The 19,647-nt window shown below is 43.7% G+C and overlaps 3 protein-coding genes across 5 annotated transcripts; 1 reads left to right on the top strand and 2 right to left on the bottom strand.

The window, feature by feature from the left end:
• Positions 1-133: 133 nt before the first annotated feature.
• LOC118208169 (acyl-coenzyme A thioesterase 5-like) lies at positions 134-5,371 on the bottom strand. Of its 3 annotated transcripts, none has more exons than XM_035382590.1 (4): positions 4,418-5,371; positions 2,748-2,950; positions 1,374-2,417; positions 134-1,003 (listed from the first exon to the last, which is right to left on the bottom strand). In XM_035382590.1, the coding sequence occupies exons 1-3, from the start codon at positions 4,986-4,988 to the stop codon at positions 1,821-1,823; spliced, it is 1,371 nt and encodes a 456-aa protein (XP_035238481.1). In that variant the 5' UTR covers positions 4,989-5,371; the 3' UTR covers positions 134-1,003; positions 1,374-1,820. The 3 variants fall into 3 exon arrangements, with proteins under 3 accessions (XP_035238481.1, XP_035238471.1, XP_035238462.1); XM_035382580.1 differs by having other exon boundaries at positions 1,436-2,417; XM_035382571.1 differs by having other exon boundaries at positions 134-1,034; positions 1,467-2,417.
• Positions 5,372-5,536: 165 nt separating this feature from the next.
• Positions 5,537-14,218, top strand: LOC118208190. The gene is made up of 6 exons (XM_035382615.1): positions 5,537-5,664; positions 6,688-6,999; positions 9,601-9,747; positions 10,897-10,943; positions 13,352-13,444; positions 14,189-14,218. The coding sequence occupies exons 1-5, from the start codon at positions 5,610-5,612 to the stop codon at positions 13,403-13,405; spliced, it is 615 nt and encodes a 204-aa protein (XP_035238506.1). The 5' UTR covers positions 5,537-5,609; the 3' UTR covers positions 13,406-13,444; positions 14,189-14,218.
• A 1,802-nt stretch (positions 14,219-16,020) lies between these two features.
• LOC118208183 lies at positions 16,021-19,234 on the bottom strand. The gene is made up of 5 exons (XM_035382601.1): positions 19,119-19,234; positions 18,363-18,677; positions 17,802-18,056; positions 17,150-17,279; positions 16,021-16,596 (listed from the first exon to the last, which is right to left on the bottom strand). Exons 1-5 carry the CDS (start codon positions 19,153-19,155, stop codon positions 16,587-16,589), a joined length of 747 nt encoding a protein of 248 aa, XP_035238492.1. The 5' UTR covers positions 19,156-19,234; the 3' UTR covers positions 16,021-16,586.
• Between the last annotated feature and the right edge of the window lie 413 nt (positions 19,235-19,647).

The raw sequence follows: 19,647 nt of genomic DNA, 5'->3' as shown, positions 1-19,647 counted from the left end.
AGTGAATTGAATAGTCAGTGGAATTTACTGATTCTCAGGTGAAAGTGCTGTTTTGGGCCTGTGGGGGCACTAGAGAGCACACCCAGAGCAGAATTTACACAGAATTATTATTATGACAAAGCATTCAATCGTATTCATCTGAAACAATACAATTTAATTTGCAAATGCCACAATTTATTTACTGCAGCTCAAATTTTCCATTGTGATGTTAAATACACAAGTTATTCAAAATACTAAAATACATAATAAAAGTGTCCACCTGCTTTTTAGCATGTAAAGGCCTTTTATTGCATTAATAACGAACATTATATAATGTATGCAATTACGCGAAGGCAATTTGGACTAAAAACACCATATTCAGGGCACTGACCTCCTGCTTGCAGCACTCCAGTTTACCCAAGAAATGATTGGCTCCTGGGAGTTTTCCCTAGTGGTGATTGGCTCCTGGGAGTTTTCCCGAGTGGTGACTGGCTCCTGGGAGTTGGCCCTAGTGCTGATTGGCTCCTGTGAGTTTACCCAAGCAATGATTGGCTTTGCAGGATGAAGCACAGACACACACTGTGAGTTTAAGCAGCTTGGACAGAACTGCACTCAGATGCCACTGGAAATGAAGAGATATATTTTCCTCCTAAGAAGGCAAACAAACATAACCATTCAAAACTAAATTTCTTAGTTTAAAAAGCCCTTTTTAGTTATTGTGATCATCTAAAGTATAAATGTAATAAGAAAGCCAATACGTCTATTTCTCTTTTTCCTATGTGATTCTGCATTTATATCCAGACTTATTTCTTGAAGGCTCAGTACATGTTGTTTGGCGATGTGTAAAAGATTAAATAAAAAGAAAAGAAAATTCTAAAACGAATGTCCCTCTGCTGCCACATTCATTCCTGCCATTTCAGCTGCATTGATCACAGTGTCTACTGGCCCCAGGTGCCTCAGAGAAGCACAGAGCGAAACCACACTAAAATCTGGCCGACACTTTATTTGGACCATACAGCACTACCTCTCGCCTTCCAATCTTACTGCCCCCCCACCTCTCGCCTTCCAATCTTACTGCCCCCCCACCTCTCGCCTTCCAATCTTACTGCCCCCCCACCTCTCGCCTTCCAATCTTACTGCCCCCCCACCTCTCGCCTTCCAATCTTACTGCCCCCCCACCTCTCGCCTTCCAATCTTACTGCCCCCCCACCTCTCTTCTTCCAATCTAACTGCCCCCCACCTCTCATCTTCCAATCTTACTGCCCCCCCACCTCTCATCTTCCAATCTAACTGCCCCCCACCTCTCATCTTCCAATCTTACTACCCCCCCACCTCTCATCTTCCAATCTTACTGCCCCCCCACCTCTCGCCTTCCAATCTTACTGCCCCCCCACCTCTCGTCTTCCAATCTTACTGCCCCCCCACCTCTCGTCTTCCAATCTTACTGCCTCCCCACCTCTCGCCTTCCAATCTTACTGCCCCCCCACCTCTCGCCTTCCAATCTTACTGCCCCCCCACCTCTCGCCTTCCAATCTTACTGCCCCCCCACCTCTCGCCTTCCAATCTTACTGCCCCCCCACCTCTCGCCTTCCAATCTAACTGCCCCCCACCTCTCATCTTCCAATCTTACTGCCCCCCCACCTCTCGCCTTCCAATCTTACCGCCCCCCACCTCTCATCTTCCAATCTTACTCCCCCCCCACCTCTCTCACACAGTCCTGACACCCTTCAGGCGTGTTTATGTCACAATTATAACAGGACTATGTCAGGACTCTGGCAGGACTATGGCAGCGATAGGTCGGCTTTGTGCCGTAAAGCTCAAATAAAGGGTGAGCAGCGAGCTCAGAGTTTACTGTGCACCGCCCCCCCCAGGTTCTCCCAGAAGAACTCTCGCACTCTGCGCCAGTACTCCTCCTGGGCGGCGTTGTGGGATTCGGGCTGCCCCCCCCACTCCAAGGAGGTGCCCGCAAACTTGTGGTAGGAGACGGAGCAGGAGGGGAAGAAGGGGGGCTCCAGCAGGTGCCCCGCCCCAGGCAGCAGCAGGATTTCGGGGCGCGGCCGGCCGTGGGCCAGCAGCTGCTCCTCCGCCTGCCGTGCGTAGCGCTCTGCCTCCCACACCTGGTCGTCCTGGGCGATGGCGAACAGGAAGCGGGCGGCGGCCCGCTCGATGGGCACCAGGCAGGCGGCGTTCTCGGGGGCGCGGGGGTCGTGGTAGCAGTCGCGCACGTTGAGCACGCCGTTGTCGCGAACGACCACGCGGTCGATGGACAGGCCCAGGCCGGGCATGCTCATGCCCCTGTAGTGCAGCGGGCACTGCAGGTTGGCATTGCAGCCGTTCACGCTCACCACCGCCGACACGCCCTCCAGGAAGCTGGCCATGGACAGGGAGAGGTCCGCCCCCTTGGAGATGCCCATGATCCCCACGCCTCCCTTCCTCACCTGGGGAGACAGAACCAAACCTGAGTGGGAGGGGGGGGGCCCAGAACGGAATATAGAGAGGGGTGGGGCCCAGGGCAATATGTAGAGAGGGGCAGGGAACAGGGCGGAATGTAGAGGGGCGGGGCACGGGGCGGAAGATAGAGAGGGACGGAGCATGGGACGGAATGTAGACGGGCGGAATGTACAGAGGGGCGGAGCATGGGACGGAACGTAGATGGGCGGAATGTACAGGGGGCGGAGCATGGGACAGAATGTAGACAGGGGCGGAATGTAGAGGAGGCGAGGCACAGAAGGGCACTCAGGTCTGATTTTAGTTTTAGGACACCCCACCTGCGGCAGGTTTTGGAAGTACTGCAGGGCCTCCTCGAAGTACTCCAGGTGAAGTTCCAGAAGCCTCTTAGGCAAATCGTCGTAGGCGAAGTAGGCCAGGCACATGGTGGCGAAGCCGTAGTTGGCCAGGAGACACGCCCGGTACTCCAGCAGCCCCCCCGCTGTTCCCCCCAGGTCTATAACGCCAGGAAACGGGCCCTCTCCTGGAGGCACAAACCACCCAGAAACATCACCATACGCACACTCACTATACACATGCATACACACACACACTCACTCACTATACACACACACACACACTCTCTCTCACACACACACACACACATCACCACACGCACACTCACTACACATGCATACACACACACACACTCACTCACTATACACATATACACACATCACCACACACGCACTCACTATACACACACTATACACATGCACATACACATACACACACACTCACTCACTTTACACATATACACACACACACTCTCTCTCTCTCACACACACACACATCACCACACACGCACTCACTATACACGTGTGCACACACACACACACACACACACACTCTCTCTCTCTCACACACGTCACCACACACAAGTATTCCAAATTCATTCCAAAAGTTCGGAATAGCAACAACCACTCCACTGAAATCTGATCCCAAACCACAGGGTGTGTAGCCCCACCTACCCCTCCCCACACAGAAAAGAGTGCCATTCCCAGATATGCCCCAAACACATTTTAGAATAACAAACACCGGTAAAGGTGCATGAATGAATTTGGCGAAAGTACGTAAAGCATTTATATACCATAGATACGCCTTAGCATTTATATATATTCTAAATATATAATATTCTGCATAGCATGCCTTTGATTTATCATTTTAACATGAAGGAGTTATGTAAGAATGACATCTATTTTCACAAATTAGCAGAGTGCACGTCTCCATGAAATCATGAAAGAATGGGGAACTGCCTCTATGGGCCAAGAGCTTGCCCTCCACTGAGTTCAATGTAGAAAACCAAGGTGACCTAACAAGCAAAAAAAAAAACCTCATCTGTCAATTTCTGTGATCATACATTTCAACAGGAGTTGCGAAACAATGGTTGTTTTGATCCAGACGTGTTGGGGAAATATTTATTTAAAATGTACACATTTTATTACATATTTTCACAATCTGCTTCTCATATTAAGTGTAACGATCATTAATCAGTCTTCAAAATACTATCGAGGAAGTTCTAGTTTGCTTTCAAAAGCCTGACATTCCCCATTCACTTCGACGGGAGCTCCAATGTTCTGCACTGAACATGCGCAGCACAGGCTTACTTGCGGGTCGTCGCAAGCTCAGGCTCGCAGAAGGCGTGCTTGCCTGTCTAGTTAAATATAAACAGATATCACAGAAGATCTGACGTCGACGTCTGTTTGTTTATAGTTTGACGTCGCAAGTGTGACGTATTTTGAGTGCGACCCGCAACTTGGAATTAGCCAATGTCAGCCAAGTTATTTGCAACTACGAAACGTCTGTTTATATGTATACTTTTATAGATCATATGTTTGGGTATATAGTTAATATGTATAGATTTATGTTTGCAACGTAACATGTGTACGTACGTTCTTAACTTAAGTAGAAAGTTTTCAAAACACTAGCCTACCCCCTTTCCCACACTTACCGGGCGGTAGAAATAAAGTTGCTCGAATCCGTCTCTCTCTCACCGGGATCCTTTGCACCCCGTCCCCAATGAACCCTCGCTCGTGAATGCAAGAAGCTATCATCGGCTCTTCACTACCGGAGGCTGTTTTCTCGTGCACGGAAAGGTGCACTTTGAAGGGTGAAGTCACATCTTTTCTAAACAACCTTCCCAGCTCTGTCTGAGGTTTCATAGCCCACATGAATCCCATGGGATGAACCCCGACGTAGTCTCCCCCACGAGCCGCAGATTTACTCAGATCGAGCACACCTCGAGTGTCCGCCTCAAAATGAGCGCTAGACACAAACTTATCCTGTTTCTCGTCCGTCAGTGTTGCTCGGAAAATAACTTGCTGTTTCGGGCGCAAACCTTCCACTTTTATATGCACAGGAGTGTCAAATAAACACCTTTTGTCTGGTTTTATATTAAATTTCACCGGTGTAGTAGTGGGTCCATTGCTGGTGTTCACAAAGCGCCGCGCTACATGAGTAAAGCACGCCGAACCGGATTTCCTTACGGCAAAAGCCATTTTAAAACCGATAAACATAAGCATCGTCGAACGGAAAGACCTAGCCTACAATACCGAGCTAGTCATTCTGTCACATCGACAGGTGGCCCCTGTAACTGCAGAACAAGCTAGATATTCCAGATAGTCTGACTGACCTGAAGACTGAAGCCGAGCTGGTGACCTTTGTACAGCCTAAAACTGGCAGTATACTCAGTAAGAAAAAAGAACTTCAGATTGAGAACCACCGGCGAACATGTCCACGAACACTGTTGTCGGTATACTCAGTGAGAACACCGCACCGTTTAACATTTAACATTTAATGACACTGCATTGTCTCCGGTAGGCAACTCGCAACTTCTGCCTCCATATCGTCCCTCAACTAACAAGAACATTGCTATTAGAAGGCATAGGAAGTGTATGGGCTTCGTATTTAAAGTGACCAATCATACTAGTGAAAACATTAGCATAAGTCTCCGCCCCCACACTGACAAAAAACATATTTGAAAATCACGTGCCTCAACAATTCCCGCCAGTTCTCCTTACAGCTCCACTCCGCTTTCACGTGTTTTTTGTTGCGTCACTCGATAGGCTTGCCTGGAAAGCCGGTCTGTTTAAAATCCAGTTTCTCTGACTAGTGAATACAACGGATTGGAGTTTCAGTACAAAATGGAACTTCGCAAAACCTTGTTCTTCACTGCTGTGGTGTTCTCTACGATGACAGGTACTGAACTTTTACACACTTTTACATTGTCCATCTTTTTCGTGCCTCTATGTATTTATTTATGTATTTCGGAATCCATCATGGATAATGTACGATTGAAAACATTAGCGATCTTTCTGAAAACATATTTTGACAGTTTATTCTTCTTGAATAATGTAATAAATGCTACAATATAATCAAATAACAACATATACATCGCTAACTTGCCAGAGTATAACGTCTGTTTGCTGTAATACGATTTTTTTTAAATAGCCTCTTCCCTCGGCGTCGGTAATATCAGGAATGTGAGGAAGTGCGACCTGCGCATGTAGGCTACAAGATGCTGTTGAAAGCACATGCTCCCTCTTTATGTTAGGGAATATCTCACCTCATAAAAAACGTTTGCAACGTACAAAAATGCCAAGTTACTCACACATACAAAGCACTGTCTATAACTGTTATAGCTAGCCTAGCTAGGCTGTCTAATGTCTAGCTAGTGAGTAACAACCAACAACAAAAACATTGTCTGGCTAATTAGCCAGCTAATGGCTTCAAAGTTATATCTGGTTAGCTAGCTAGGTGGATGGAACAAACGATCACGAACAACTAGCAACTAATACATTAGCGAGAAAATGTTTTTGTTGTTATTGTTGGTTGTTACTCACCAGCTAGACATTAGACAGCCTAGCTAGGCAGTTGACTAACATTTTTCAGTGCTAGGTTACTGCAAATATGATTTTTATGCAATGTAACCACATTTCCAGCACAAAATAGTGTAATATGTTTTCTAATAGTTTTTTTAAATTAGTCAGTGAACTATGAAGTACATTATATATATATATATATATATATATATATAATGGTAAATGTAAAATATTTAAATATTAAATACTTGGATTATTTTCAGTAGCTTACTGTAATTATTTAATGCTATGATGTGTTGTATAGGTGTGCTTTTTTAATGGTATGTTGTGTGGCATATAGTATCTGCAGAACAGTGTTTGTTTGAAAGTTTTTAAATGTACATTTTATGTTTTTTTCCAGTTTCCAGAGCTGCCGAGCCTTTGTTTGTGCCTGAGGGAGGCTCTGTTCGTCTGGATGTGCCGGGATATGAAGAATTACAGTTTCACACTTTATCTTGGAAATTTAATGGCTCTGCATTTGTACTAAAATACTTTTCTCAGTCTAAAGGTCTGATACAATTTGAAGGCTATGATACCGCAGCAGAAGTTGATGAGAAGAACTTCTCTCTGCTGCTGAAGAACGTGTCACAGAGACACAGTGGGAACTACACAGCATGGATACTTAATGAAGGAAAAGAGAGATGTGTTGCTACCAGATGGGTCACAGTTCAAGGTAGGAATAATACAATTTTACAGTCTGCGTGTACAACACAAACAAATGGGTGCAGGAAAGATATGGGTGTAGAATAGATCAACACGAATGCATTTAAATAATAGTGTAATTCTGTAGCAATTATCATAAAATCATATTACATGTGATTTCTGAGATTATTATAACATTACATGATAACATGTGAAATATACAGATTTATTATGACATAACATGATATGTATATTACTATCTCATAAAAAACGTTTGCAACGTACAAAAATGCCAAGTTACTCACACATACAAGACATACACTGTCTATAACTCATTCATTCAAACTGGCAAAATCTAGGCCTGCCATTAAAAGTATTGATATCAAAATGATGCCAAGTTTCTGTACTACAAACATTATAGGTTATCTTGCCTCACCGAAATTAAAGAAGCTGTATTCCAAAGCAGTGCTACCCAAGGTTTCCTAAATTGTTTCAAGTCGCTGGTCAACCCATTAGTAACTTCACTGTTAGCACAAAGCTCTACCAGCTGAGCCATAGGACTAGTACTCTGATTATGATGTAATGATGTAGTATGTATGTGATCTGGAGTTATGACCTGAAAATCAGATTCATATCCTTAAGAAATCATTGCACTATACACACTCTATAATATACACGCTAATGCTGGGTCTATCAATCACACTAGTTTAAAACGTGTATGCTATGTACCGACACAGTTTGTGGATAAGCTCTGCTGAAAGAGCTCCGCTGGCCAATATTGCCAGTACAGAACACTACCCTATGAATGTTCTATGAGTATGATTAGGGTCTTTGAGAGAAGGTTTGAATCTTAAGAAATCTGTCAAGTGGTAAGAACATGTTGTCTGAAGTACATTATACATATACAGGGCTGTAGCAGTTGTCAGAGATCTGCACTGATGCCCCTTGATAGAGCGCAGGCAGTTGTTGTCATTAGGGCTGATAAATTTCATTGAGGCTTTTGGCAAATGCTAACATTTCACTTAAAACATAGTTTTTTGTGATTAGTACATACAGTAATTGCTTCAGTGATGTGATGATATATTCAACAATGTTCGAGGTCAGTTGAGGAAATGGTGACTAGGGATATAGGGACTAGGGACATTACCTGTGTTTGAATTGCTAAAGCCCTGTGCTGTTAACTGAAATGTTTAGCAATGTGGATTTACGCAGGTGAGGTGAGAAAGACGATAGACTGTCAATTAATGTTTGACCATTTCAAAAAATCTTCACATAAATATGAGATCTGTGGGAAATGGGAAAAGCATGAACTGGAGCTGTAAACTGCGTGAGTGCGTTTACCAAAGTACCAGAAGTTTGCAGGAGTTGTCTTACAATAGTCTACAAGAGTAGTCTTACAATCTAATGGCTTCTTAAAATTGCATTTATATTACATTACATTTATTTGGCAGACTCCTTTATCCAAAATAAATAAATGCATACTGAAGGTCATTGGAACAACTACAAGATAGTTTGTAAATGACTGAGGAAAAACTGTAATGCAGTGTATTTGATGGCATGAGTATGTTATTTAGTCAACGGGGGGTTTCATTTCACAAGAGATTTCTGCTGAAACTGTTGACTTGATTTGATTAGAAATTTTGAGAAAATTAGGTATAGTTTCAGGCAACACGTCTGAAACAACTGAGAAAAATGTAGCCTGACGTTGTTCAGCCAAAGTGTTACATTACATTACAGGCATTTAGCAGACGCTCTTATCCAGAGCGACTTACACAACTTTTTTTACATAGCATTTACATTGCATCCATATATACAGCTGGATATATACTGAAGCAATTCAGGTTAAGTACCTTGCTCAAGGGTACAACGGCAGTGTCCTAGCAGGGAATCGAACCTATGACCTTTTTAGTTACAAGCCCAGTTCCTTACCCACTGTGCTACACTGCCGCACTTCACAGCTGCAAATGTCGCTGGGAATTTTACACAGCAAGTTAGGTTTTCTTGTGTGCATTTCGAGAGCACCCATCCCCCACTTCCCCACAGTAGGGTTGCCAGATTTTGAATTTTACAAAACCAGACACCATGTACTCCCGCACATTCGACAGGATAGCTTGAAACTTGATTGCAAACCGGGAGTGGGGGAATGTAACAGTGTAGATGGACGATGGAATTCATTACAAACTAGGGGGAAAAGTGTAGGAGGCGGCAGTGTAGCATAGTGGGTAAAGAACTGTGCTTGTAACCGAATGGTCATAGGTTTGAATCCCGGGTAGGACACTGCCGTTGTACCCTTGAGCAAGGAACTTAACCTGCATGGCTTCAGCATACATCCAGCTGTATAAATGGATACAATGTAAAAAACGTCGCTCTGGATAAGAGCGTCTGCTAAATGCCTGTAATGTAATGTTAAAAAAGCATAGCGCCCGCTGTAGCACCCCTCACTGCGGTGCTGAACTCGCCTGTGTTGTTACGAATTTTCGTGGCACATTTTAGAACGCAATGACAGATGAAATCAGCTCGAAGTGTCCGCGTTTGTGTATATACGTAGGGTATGTTTCCGGCCTGAGGGAACAGCAAGGCATCAGTCGCTTCATCACAGAAGTTTGAAATGACTGTCTGTCTCTCACTGCAGGTCAACAGAAGGAAAACTCAAACAAACTATCTATTGGTCTTGGTACCTTCGCCATCATCATCATCATCATCATCATCATCATCGTCAGCATCATCAGCATCATCATCATCTGCAAACTTTACAAAAGAAATAGGATAACATCTGGAGGTAAGGAACATCAGGTTTTAATATTGCATAGATAAGTGAATCACTGCCACCCACTGAGTGATTAATGGGCTCAGTCAGTATTTCCAGATTATATTTGCTATTCCTGCAGCCAAACCACCCTGTTCCCTTCTCATGTTAAACTGCTGAAGCTAAGCAGCCATACCACCCTGTTCCCTTCTCATGTTAAACTGCTGAAGCTAAGCAGCCATACCACCCTGTTCCCTTCTCATGTTAAACTGCTGAAGCTAAGCAGCCATACCACCCTGTTCCCTTCTCATGTTAAACTGCTGAAGCTAAGCAGCCATACCACCCTGTTCCCTTCTCATGTTAAACTGCTGAAGCTAAGCAGCCAAACCACCCTGTTCCCTTCTCATGTTAAACTGCTGAAGCTAAGCAGCCATACCACCCTGTTCCCTTCTCATGTTAAACTGCTGAAGCTAAGCAGCCATACCACCCTGTTCCCTTCTCATGTTAAACTGCTGAAGCTAAGCAGCCATACCACCCTGTTCCCTTCTCATGTTAAACTGCTGAAGCTAAGCAGCCATACCACCCTGTTCCCTTCTCATGTTAAACTGCTGAAGCTAAGCAGCCATACCACCCTGTTCCCTTCTCATGTTAAACTGCTGAAGCTAAGCAGCCATACCACCCTGTTCCCTTCTCATGTTAAACTGCTGAAGCTAAGCAGCCATACCACCCTGTTCCCTTCTCATGTTAAACTGCTGAAGCTAAGCAGCCATACCACCCTGTTCCCTTCTCATGTTAAACTGCTGAAGCTAAGCAGCCATACCACCCTGTTCCCTTCTCATGTTAAACTGCTGAAGCTAAGCAGCCATACCACCCTGTTCCCTTCTCATGTTAAACTGCTGAAGCTAAGCAGCCATACCACCCTGTTCCCTTCTCATGTTAAACTGCTGAAGCTAAGCAGCCATACCACCCTGTTCCCTTCTCATGTTAAACTGCTGAAGCTAAGCAGCCAAACCACCCTGTTCCCTTCTCGTGTTAAACTGCTGAAGCTAAGGGTAGGTGGTGTGGCTGCTTAGCTTCAGCAGTTAGCCATGGGAAGGGTACAGGTTGAACTTTTCTTTCATAAACCCTGATATACTCTGCTGTTAAACCCAGTGAATTATTAACTTTGTTTGAATCTCACAGGGTCCCAGATACATATGAAGTGCAAGGCTGAATATGCTTCTGTTAAGGTAAAATTATTCAGATCATTATAACTGTCCATCTGTTAATTTTTTTGAATCCATAATATTCAAATTGCGTGTGTGTGTGTGTATACGCACACTACATGGCCAAAAGTTTGTGGGCACCTGATATCCAACATCTCATCCAAAATTACTGGCATTAATATGGAGTTGGTTCCACCCTTTGCTACTATAACAACCTCCACTTCTCTTGGAAGGCTTTATACTAGATGTTGGAGCATTGCTGCAGCGATTTGCTTCCATTCAGCCAGAAGGGCATTAGTGAGGTCGTGTGATTGATTAGTGATTAGGCCTGGCTCACAGTTGGCTTTCCAATTGATCCCAAAGGCGTTGGATGGAGTTGAGGTCTGGGCTCTGTGCAGGCCAGTCAAATTCTTCCACACCATTCTCGACAAAACCATTTCTATATGGACCTCACTGTGAGCTTGGGGGCATTGTCATGCTGAAACTGGAAAGGGCCTTCCCCAAACTGTCGTCTAGAATGAGATTGTATTCTGTAGCATTAAGGTTTGCCTTCACTGGAACTAAGGGGCCTGGCTCAAACCATGAAAAACAGCCCCAGACCAAGGGGTGACCAGATACTTTTGGTCATACAGTGAATATTGAAGACACTATGTAATAACCACTATATTTCCAAAATTATGTGGACACCCTTCTAATTAGTAGCTTTGGCTATTTCAGCCACACGCATTGCTAACAGGTGCATAAAATCAAGCATACAGCTGTGCAATCTCCATAGACAAACATTAGCAGTTGAATGGGTTGTACTAAGAGCTCAGTGACTTTCAACGTGGCACTGTCATAGGATGCCTCCTTTCCCCTGCTAGAGCTGCCCCGGTCAACTGTGAGAGCTGTTATTCTGAAGTGGAAACGTATAGGAGCAACAACAGCTCAGCCGCGAAGCAGTAGGCCACACAAGCTCACAGAACAGGACCGCCAAGTGCTGAAGCACATAAATCATCTATCCTCGGTTGCAATACTCACTACAGAGTTCCAAGCTACCTCTGAAAACAACGTCAGCACAAGAACTGTTTGTCAAGAGCTTCATGAAATGGGTTTCCATGGCCAGGCAGCCGTGCACAAGCCTAAGATCACCATGCGCAATGCCAAGCGTCAGCTGGAGTGGTCTAAAGCACACCGCCATTGGACTGATGAATTGCACTCCAATATCTGGAAGTCTGACGGATGAATCTGGGTTTTGGCGAATGCCAGAAGAATGCTACTTGCCCAAGTGCACAGTGCCAACTGGTGGAGGAGGAGTAATGGTCTGTGGCTGTTTTTCATGGTTTGGGCTAGGTCCTTTTGTTCCAGTGTAGGGAAATATTAATGCTACAGCATACAGTGACATTCTGGAGAATTGTGGGCTTCCGACTTTTGGGGAAGGCCCTTTCCTGTTTCAACATGACAGTGCACTCGTGCACAAATTAAGGTCCATAAAGAAATGGTTTGCTGGGTTTGGTGAAGAAGAACTTGACTGGCCTGCACAGAGCCCTGACCTCTACCCCATCAAACACCTTTGGGATGAATTGGAACGTTGACTGCGAGCCAGGCCTTACGCCCTCCTCCTCACTGATGCTCTTGTGGGTGAATGAAAGCAAATCCCTGCTTCCACATTCTAATGGAATGCCTTCCCAGAAGAGTGGAGGCTGTTACAGCTGCAAAGGGGGTCCAACTCTATATTAATGCCCATGGTTTAGGAATGAGATGTTCAACAAGTACATATGGGTGCGATGTTCAGGTGTCCACATACTTTTGGAAATATAGTTTGTGCGCGTGTGTGTGTGTGTATATGTGTGTGTGTGTGTGTGTGTGTGTGTGTGTGTGTGTGTGTGTGTATATATATATATATACACAGATACATACAGTTTAAAAGTATTAGGCCACCTGTGTTTAAAAAAAAAAAAAAAAACTTTAGGTAGAGAAGAATTTAATCTATGTGCATTTATTTAATAACAAACCAAGGTGCAAACATTTTCTGTTAGTTTCTGCCTACAATAATACAAAAAGATGAGTTTTACTTAAAAATAATCTTAGACACGACTTTCCTCAATATAGACTCCTTTGGCTTTAATCACCATTAAATGAATTATTGGAAGTCTACAGTGAAACAGCGACTACGATCTGCTGGCCTAAAAGGATGTGTATCCACCTTATCCCAGTCTTTCTTGGTCCAATGGTGATGGTGTTTGGGCCACTGGAGTCTTTTCTTGTTAAGGCTAGCAAAGGCTTTTTTTCTCGCAGAAACACATCATTTTAGACCAGCAGATCGTAGTCGCTGTTTCACTGCAGTCAAGGATACTGGTTTCTCCAGTTACATTGGGTTCTTCCTGTAGTTTATGATGGTTTCTTTTGCTAGATAACAAAAGATATTTGTCTTCTCTCCCTTTGCTCAGCAGGTCCAAGACGCAGTGGCTCCAGCCAGCAGTGCGCTCGGTGGCGGAGGCTGTTAAGCAGGTCACATTCGAGCGGGCGGCAGTGTAGTGTAATGGGTAAGGAGTTGGTCTTGTAACCTAAAGGTCAGAGGATCAATTCCCAGATAGGACACTGCCATTGTACCCTTGAGCAAGGTGCTTAACCTGCATTGCTTCAGTATATATCCAGCTGTGTAAATGGATGCAATGTAAATAATGTGTAATATAGTTGTATAAGTCGCTGTGGATAAGAGCATCTGCTAAATGTCTATAATGTAATGCAGATGTAAATGTAATGTGAAGCAGTACTGAAGTTATTTATAAACTGAAAAACATATATATATATATTTATGTGTGTGCATCTGATTGTGTCGTCGCTTCTGCCGTACCCCGCGATTCAGATAAGCGTATCTTCACTTGATTTGTTTCTGCTGTTGTTAGTTAGAGAACATAGTTGTGTGTAATTTAGATAATCTTTTTTAAACTTGTCTCAACTGTTGCTAGTCAGCAAACTTAGTTGTGCGTTAGCTCAGAATCTCTGTAGTTGACTCGCTGTTGTTAGTTAGTTAAAGGCGTTCGTGAAACTGTGTGTGGGGGTTGGTGTTTAATTGCCCGGTATTGTTGAGCTAATTTCGAGTAGCTTCACCTGGCGCTATTTAAGTGGTGTTCATCTGTGGTTCATTAGTGTGCATCTGATTGTGTCGTCGCTTCTCTTGATTCACCAGATCTCTTGGTTCAGTTATTCATTCACATGGCTTCTCCTACCATTGTTATGCAGATGACACACAACTCTTCTTTTCTTTCCCCCCCTCGGCCACACAGGTCAACACTGCTGCCAACAGGACAGCCCCCATCTACTTGCAGGACATGACTCGATTCTATGTGCCTGCTCGACCACTCCGCTCTGCGGCAGCAGGGCGCCTTGTAACCCCTCCCACCCGCCCAAAGGGATCACAGAGCTTCTCCACCCTAGCTCCCCAGTGGTGGAACGAACTCCCCGTCCCTCTCCGAACCTCCCCCTCACTATCCATCTTCCGCCGTGGCCTGAAGACTCATCTCTTCAGACTATACCTAGACTAACCACCACCACGCTGTATATTTCACCCTAAATCCCCCCCCCCCCTTTTTTTTCATGACACTTGTTACATGTTGCCCCATCCCAGCACTTTCTGGTAATTTGTATTTGTCCTAATACTGTAGCTTATTCTTCTGCCTAGTTGGCTTTGCAGAGGTTTGGTCTGAATAGTGTTCACTGTGTGAACTAAACTGTGTTGGCTAGAAATAGCTGTACAAAATAAGTATTGTACCTTACTGAACCTGTGTTTAGCAGTTGTCTATGACCATGAAATGCACTTTTTTGTAAATAGATCGACATTAATGCATTTAAATAATAGTGTAATTCTGTAGATAAATGTGACTTCTGAGATTATATTACATGACGTGATTTCTGAGATTATTATAACATAACATTTGAAATATACAGGATTATTATGACATAAAATGATATGATGTATGAGATCACTTCGCTTTGGATAAAAGCGTCTTCCAAATAAATGTAATGTAAATGTTATGATTTAAAAAAATAGTTCCATGTCCTCATTATGAGCTACTATGTGCTGTGAACTACTAATTAAGTAAAAACTACAGATTGTAAGGCTAACATGTTTTGTTGCTTTTTATTTGTTAATACTTTTTCTCCCCTCTTTGCTGAGGCCCCACTCTACCTGTATGTTTGATTTGCATCAGCTAGGATAAATTAAATAAAACATGGAAAAGCTTCCCTGTGTGGAAATGTGAAAGGGCTTTCCCCAAACTGTTGGATGCACAGAATAGACTAAAATGTCACTGCATTAAGATTTTCCTTCAGATCCAGAAAACTTTATTATCCATTTGTTATGTGCTCCTAGTTGTTTCTTTAATAAAACTGAATTTTACTGTAATAGTTTTCTGTAACGCGAGTGTGCTTTGTGTTGTGTGTATATTGCTTTTCCCTCACAGGCTGCAGCGTTAGCTGGCTGGCTGCTCCCGGGTGCATACACAGGCGATGCGTGAGCACAGTTCGGTTGTGCGTGTAAACCTCACACACACTATATAAGATGGTGATTTGAGGAAGACGTTCTCTCTCTGATCCTGCAGGCACGCACAACATAACGCGACTATTGGTTTTGTTCTTTTCTTTCAGTTGTACTTAATCATTGTGGTTCATTTAAAAGCATTTAACACTGCTTGTTGGCACTGTGGTCAGTGGTTGTTTTTTTTCACCTTTTCAGTCAGGCAGGGTGAGGCAGCAGTGGGCCGGAAGACTCACCTTCCCCTTTCTCCCTTTTTGTTTTGACTCTCTCTGTCCCGTCTTCATTGTGAGTGAGGTCAGAATTACTATCTGGTTAACTTTTAGACAGCTCAGACTGGTTCTGGTCTGAGAGAGACAGGCCTGTTCTGCCCGCTTTGCCCTGTTTGTGTGTTTCAGATTGTACCATGTCTTAATTAATTGGCCTACTTTTTTTGCAGAAGGACGCTGTGGTATTTTAAACGTGTTTGGCCTTGGTGCTGGCTGCTGGTTATTGTAACTCTGCAGTCTTGAGCCGTAACACCATCACCTGACCAAAAATTATCTATGGCATGGATTCATGAAAAATACATAACCCAAAAACACATACAAATCCAAAAACACTTTAAAATACAGTTAAGATCACACAGCAGCTAACAATTCTTACAATGAACCACAGCAATGCTTTCACAACCTTTTGTGCTTACCCCTAATTTGAATCCGTGCATGTATTTTCCCTTCCAACGATTGGCTGGGGTGGTTGAGGTCTGTGTGTGTGTGTGTGTGTGTGTGTGTGTGTGTGTGTGTGTGTGTGAAAATAACACTCATCTGGTTGACATGCTTTGCAGCACTATGATCATTGTAATTATGGTTCCTTTTCTAAAGGAGAGTGTAATCACAAATATACTGACCTGGATAACATATCTTTTTTTTTTTTAACATATTTTAAATATGTTCTCCACTGCATTGGTAGGATTTTCTTTACATGCATTCATGAGTTTTAGCTCATAGTTTTATGCCTGATAGAAATAGGGCAGTGTAACCGTTCTCATTTCCTCAATTTTAACACACACACACACACACACACACACACACACACACACACACAGTTATTTCAGATATGAATTCCCCCCTCCCCTTCCCTGGCAGATTTATGCTCAGTCCTCTCAGTCCTTAGTGATCTCTGAAAAAACAACAGAAATAAAGAACTTTAGCCCCAGAACCGTATCCAAAATTCACAAGAAACAACACAGTGCATTACAGTGTGGGAGTGTGTGGTGTAGTGTATGAGTGTGCAATACAGTGTGACAGGCAACCGTTTGACATTTTTCAAAGTGGTAGCGGTTGAGTTTGTCAGTCCTTTTTGATGTTTTAAAAAGGTTATTGACTGTGCCAGCATAGTGTGCAGCAACTGCGTGGTAGTGAGTGTGAGGTAGAGTGTGAGAGAGAGGGGTAGAGTGTGTGTGTGTGTGTTAGAGAGCAGTAGAGTGTGTGAGAGAGGGGTAGAGTGTGGTGGAGTGTGTGAGTGCGTGAGAGGGGTAGAGCATGGTGGAGTGTGTGAGAGAGGGGTAGGGTGTTCGAGTGTGCGGTGGAGGGTGTGAGTGTGTGGTAGTGTGTGTGAGTAGGGGGAAGAGTGTGTGAGTGTGTTTGGATGCTTTTTTAAGAGGTCACTGAGTGTGTCAGATTCAAGCTCACTGCTGATGAGAGATGTAAACACAGGAATGACCATGACTGACCTGCAGCACCTCTCTCTGATATTAACTGCGATGACAGCTGAAACCATGGCAACCAGACCCAGGGAGAACAGCACTGACTTTAGTGCACATAGCGAGAGACCAGGAGATGGTGTTACTGGAGGAACTGGACCTACAGGAAATAAATAACATCACACAGGACCCCACAGAGACAGCTACTGTTACACACTATCACACATGCAAATGAACAAATAAGCACTCGCACATGCACACGTGCACACACACACACACTCAGTGAGAGGAGGTGTTACAGGACAAAACTGAACCAGCAAGAAATTACACAATACCCCACAGAGACAACTGATGCTACACACAAACATATATGCATACACACAAGTACACACACATTTTTGCATACACACATTAAAGCACACACATGTACACACTCATGCACTCTCAATCATTCATACACACAAATACATTCATACACAAACACACACATACACAAGCAGGAAACATTACAAAGAATAAGCACCACAATCATATCCCATGGTGAACACTACTGCTTACAGCCAACTGACAGAACCACAGATGCCTGAGAAGCATATACACATGTCAGACAGATAATGTATACAGACACAATATTTGCAAACAGACTTGCAGGCATTATCCACAGACAGACTACATGACTTACAGAGGTCCTTTGTGGATTCTGACCGCGTCTCTGTGTCGACCCGGTTACTGCTGTGGCAGTGGACGGTCCCGTTGGTTGCCGTAGCGGTGATGTTGACTCCTGTCAGCGAGGTTGTATTTGCTACCTGTGTGCAGTGGGCGTGGTCACAGGTGTAGCTGGCCCAGGTGTCTTCAGCAGAGCAGTTCACTGACATGTTACAGAACCCTCCTGCAGAAGAGAGTAACGCCACTCCTACCTGGGGTGTGGGCGGGGCCTCTGCAAAACAACAACCAATCCACAGGGCTAAAGCTGTGACACATTCCATCATATAGACTCATAGTGATCTCATACATCATATCATGTTATGTCATAATAATCCTGTATATTTCAAATGTTATGTTATAATAATCTCAGAAATCACGTCATGTAATATAATCTCATGATAATCTCAGAAGTCACATTTATCTACAGAATTACACTATTATTTAAATGCATTAATGTCGATCTATTCTACACCCATATCTTTCCTGCACCCATTTGTTTGTGTTGTACACACAGACCGTAAAACTGTATTATTCCTACCTTGAACTGTGATCCTGTAGGTAGCAACATCTCTTTGTTGTCCTTTATGGTTAATTATCGTTGCTGTGTAGATACCACTGTGTCTCTCCTGCATGTTCTTCAGCAGCAGAGAGAAGTTCTTCTCATCAAATTCTGTCCTGGTTTTATAATCTCCAAATGTTGTCAGATCTTTAAACTGAGGAATGTATTCCAGTACAGCTGTAGAGCCATTAACAGTCCACAGAAACTCGAGAAACTGTAATTCTTCATATCCCTGCACATCCAGACGAACAGAGCCTCCCTCACGCACAAACAAAGACTCCTCAGCTCTGGAAACTGGAAAGAAACACAAAATGTTCATTTTAAAACTTTCAAACAAGCGCTGTTCTGCAGATACTATATGCCACACATTATACCATTAAATGCAAGCTTACAGTTACAAGATATTATTGCACATTATATTCTATTCCTGTTATGCCAGTGCCTATTCAATGCTCCTGGAGCTGACCAAATTTCAGCATCCAGTATCTTCAACAGGGCACGGCACTAATAATTCCTTCTGGACGTAAATGCTGTTTGTTGGCATGAGAGAGCAGAAAAATATGCTAATCAATCTTTACTAAGTATAAAATGCCAACCAAATAAATGTGCCTATAGACAGAAATCAAAAAGATGGAAGCAAGTGTTGCTTTGCAGGTGACAAAGGTGATAAAGAGGTATGAACCACACAAAATAATTATATAAATGCACATTATAAATAGATGAAGTGCGCTGTACCTGAGGACAGCAGTGTGGACACCAACAGGACGAGCATTTTCAGTATGCGAGAGATCAGTGACTTCCTCTGTAGCAGTTAAGGTGTGTGTGTGTGTGTGTGTGTGTGTGTGTGGCTGCGTGTGTGTGTGTGTGTGTGTGGTAGGGAGGGCTTTAAAATAAAAGGCTCTGTGTGGGTTGAGTTATTTCCCTTTCACAGCTTGTGCTAGCCCACAAAGGAAGCGTCAGATTGCAGAGCTGCAGTGCGGCTGACTACCTCCTGTTTGTATTTCAGAGAATGACCATTATGGACTTCATATGTAAACTCTATGCTTAAAGAGCAAGTGAGCTTAAACATTCTGTAAAAGCATTTGAGATCTACACATTTATACTTGTTAATGCATGTGTAACAGGTAATGATAATAGGCAAAGGTAGGCCTACGCCACCCTCAATGGATTAAGATATTGATTGTCTCTGGGATGTGGGGCGTCAATGACCAGAACACACAGGAAAAACAGGAGGGAATTAGCAATCGAAGATAACAGTCTTTAT

Source organism: Anguilla anguilla, chromosome 1 (genome assembly GCF_013347855.1).
Source record: "Anguilla anguilla isolate fAngAng1 chromosome 1, fAngAng1.pri, whole genome shotgun sequence".
Taxonomy (NCBI): domain Eukaryota; kingdom Metazoa; phylum Chordata; class Actinopteri; order Anguilliformes; family Anguillidae; genus Anguilla; species Anguilla anguilla.
This window is presented reverse-complemented; position numbering and strand designations above follow the sequence as displayed.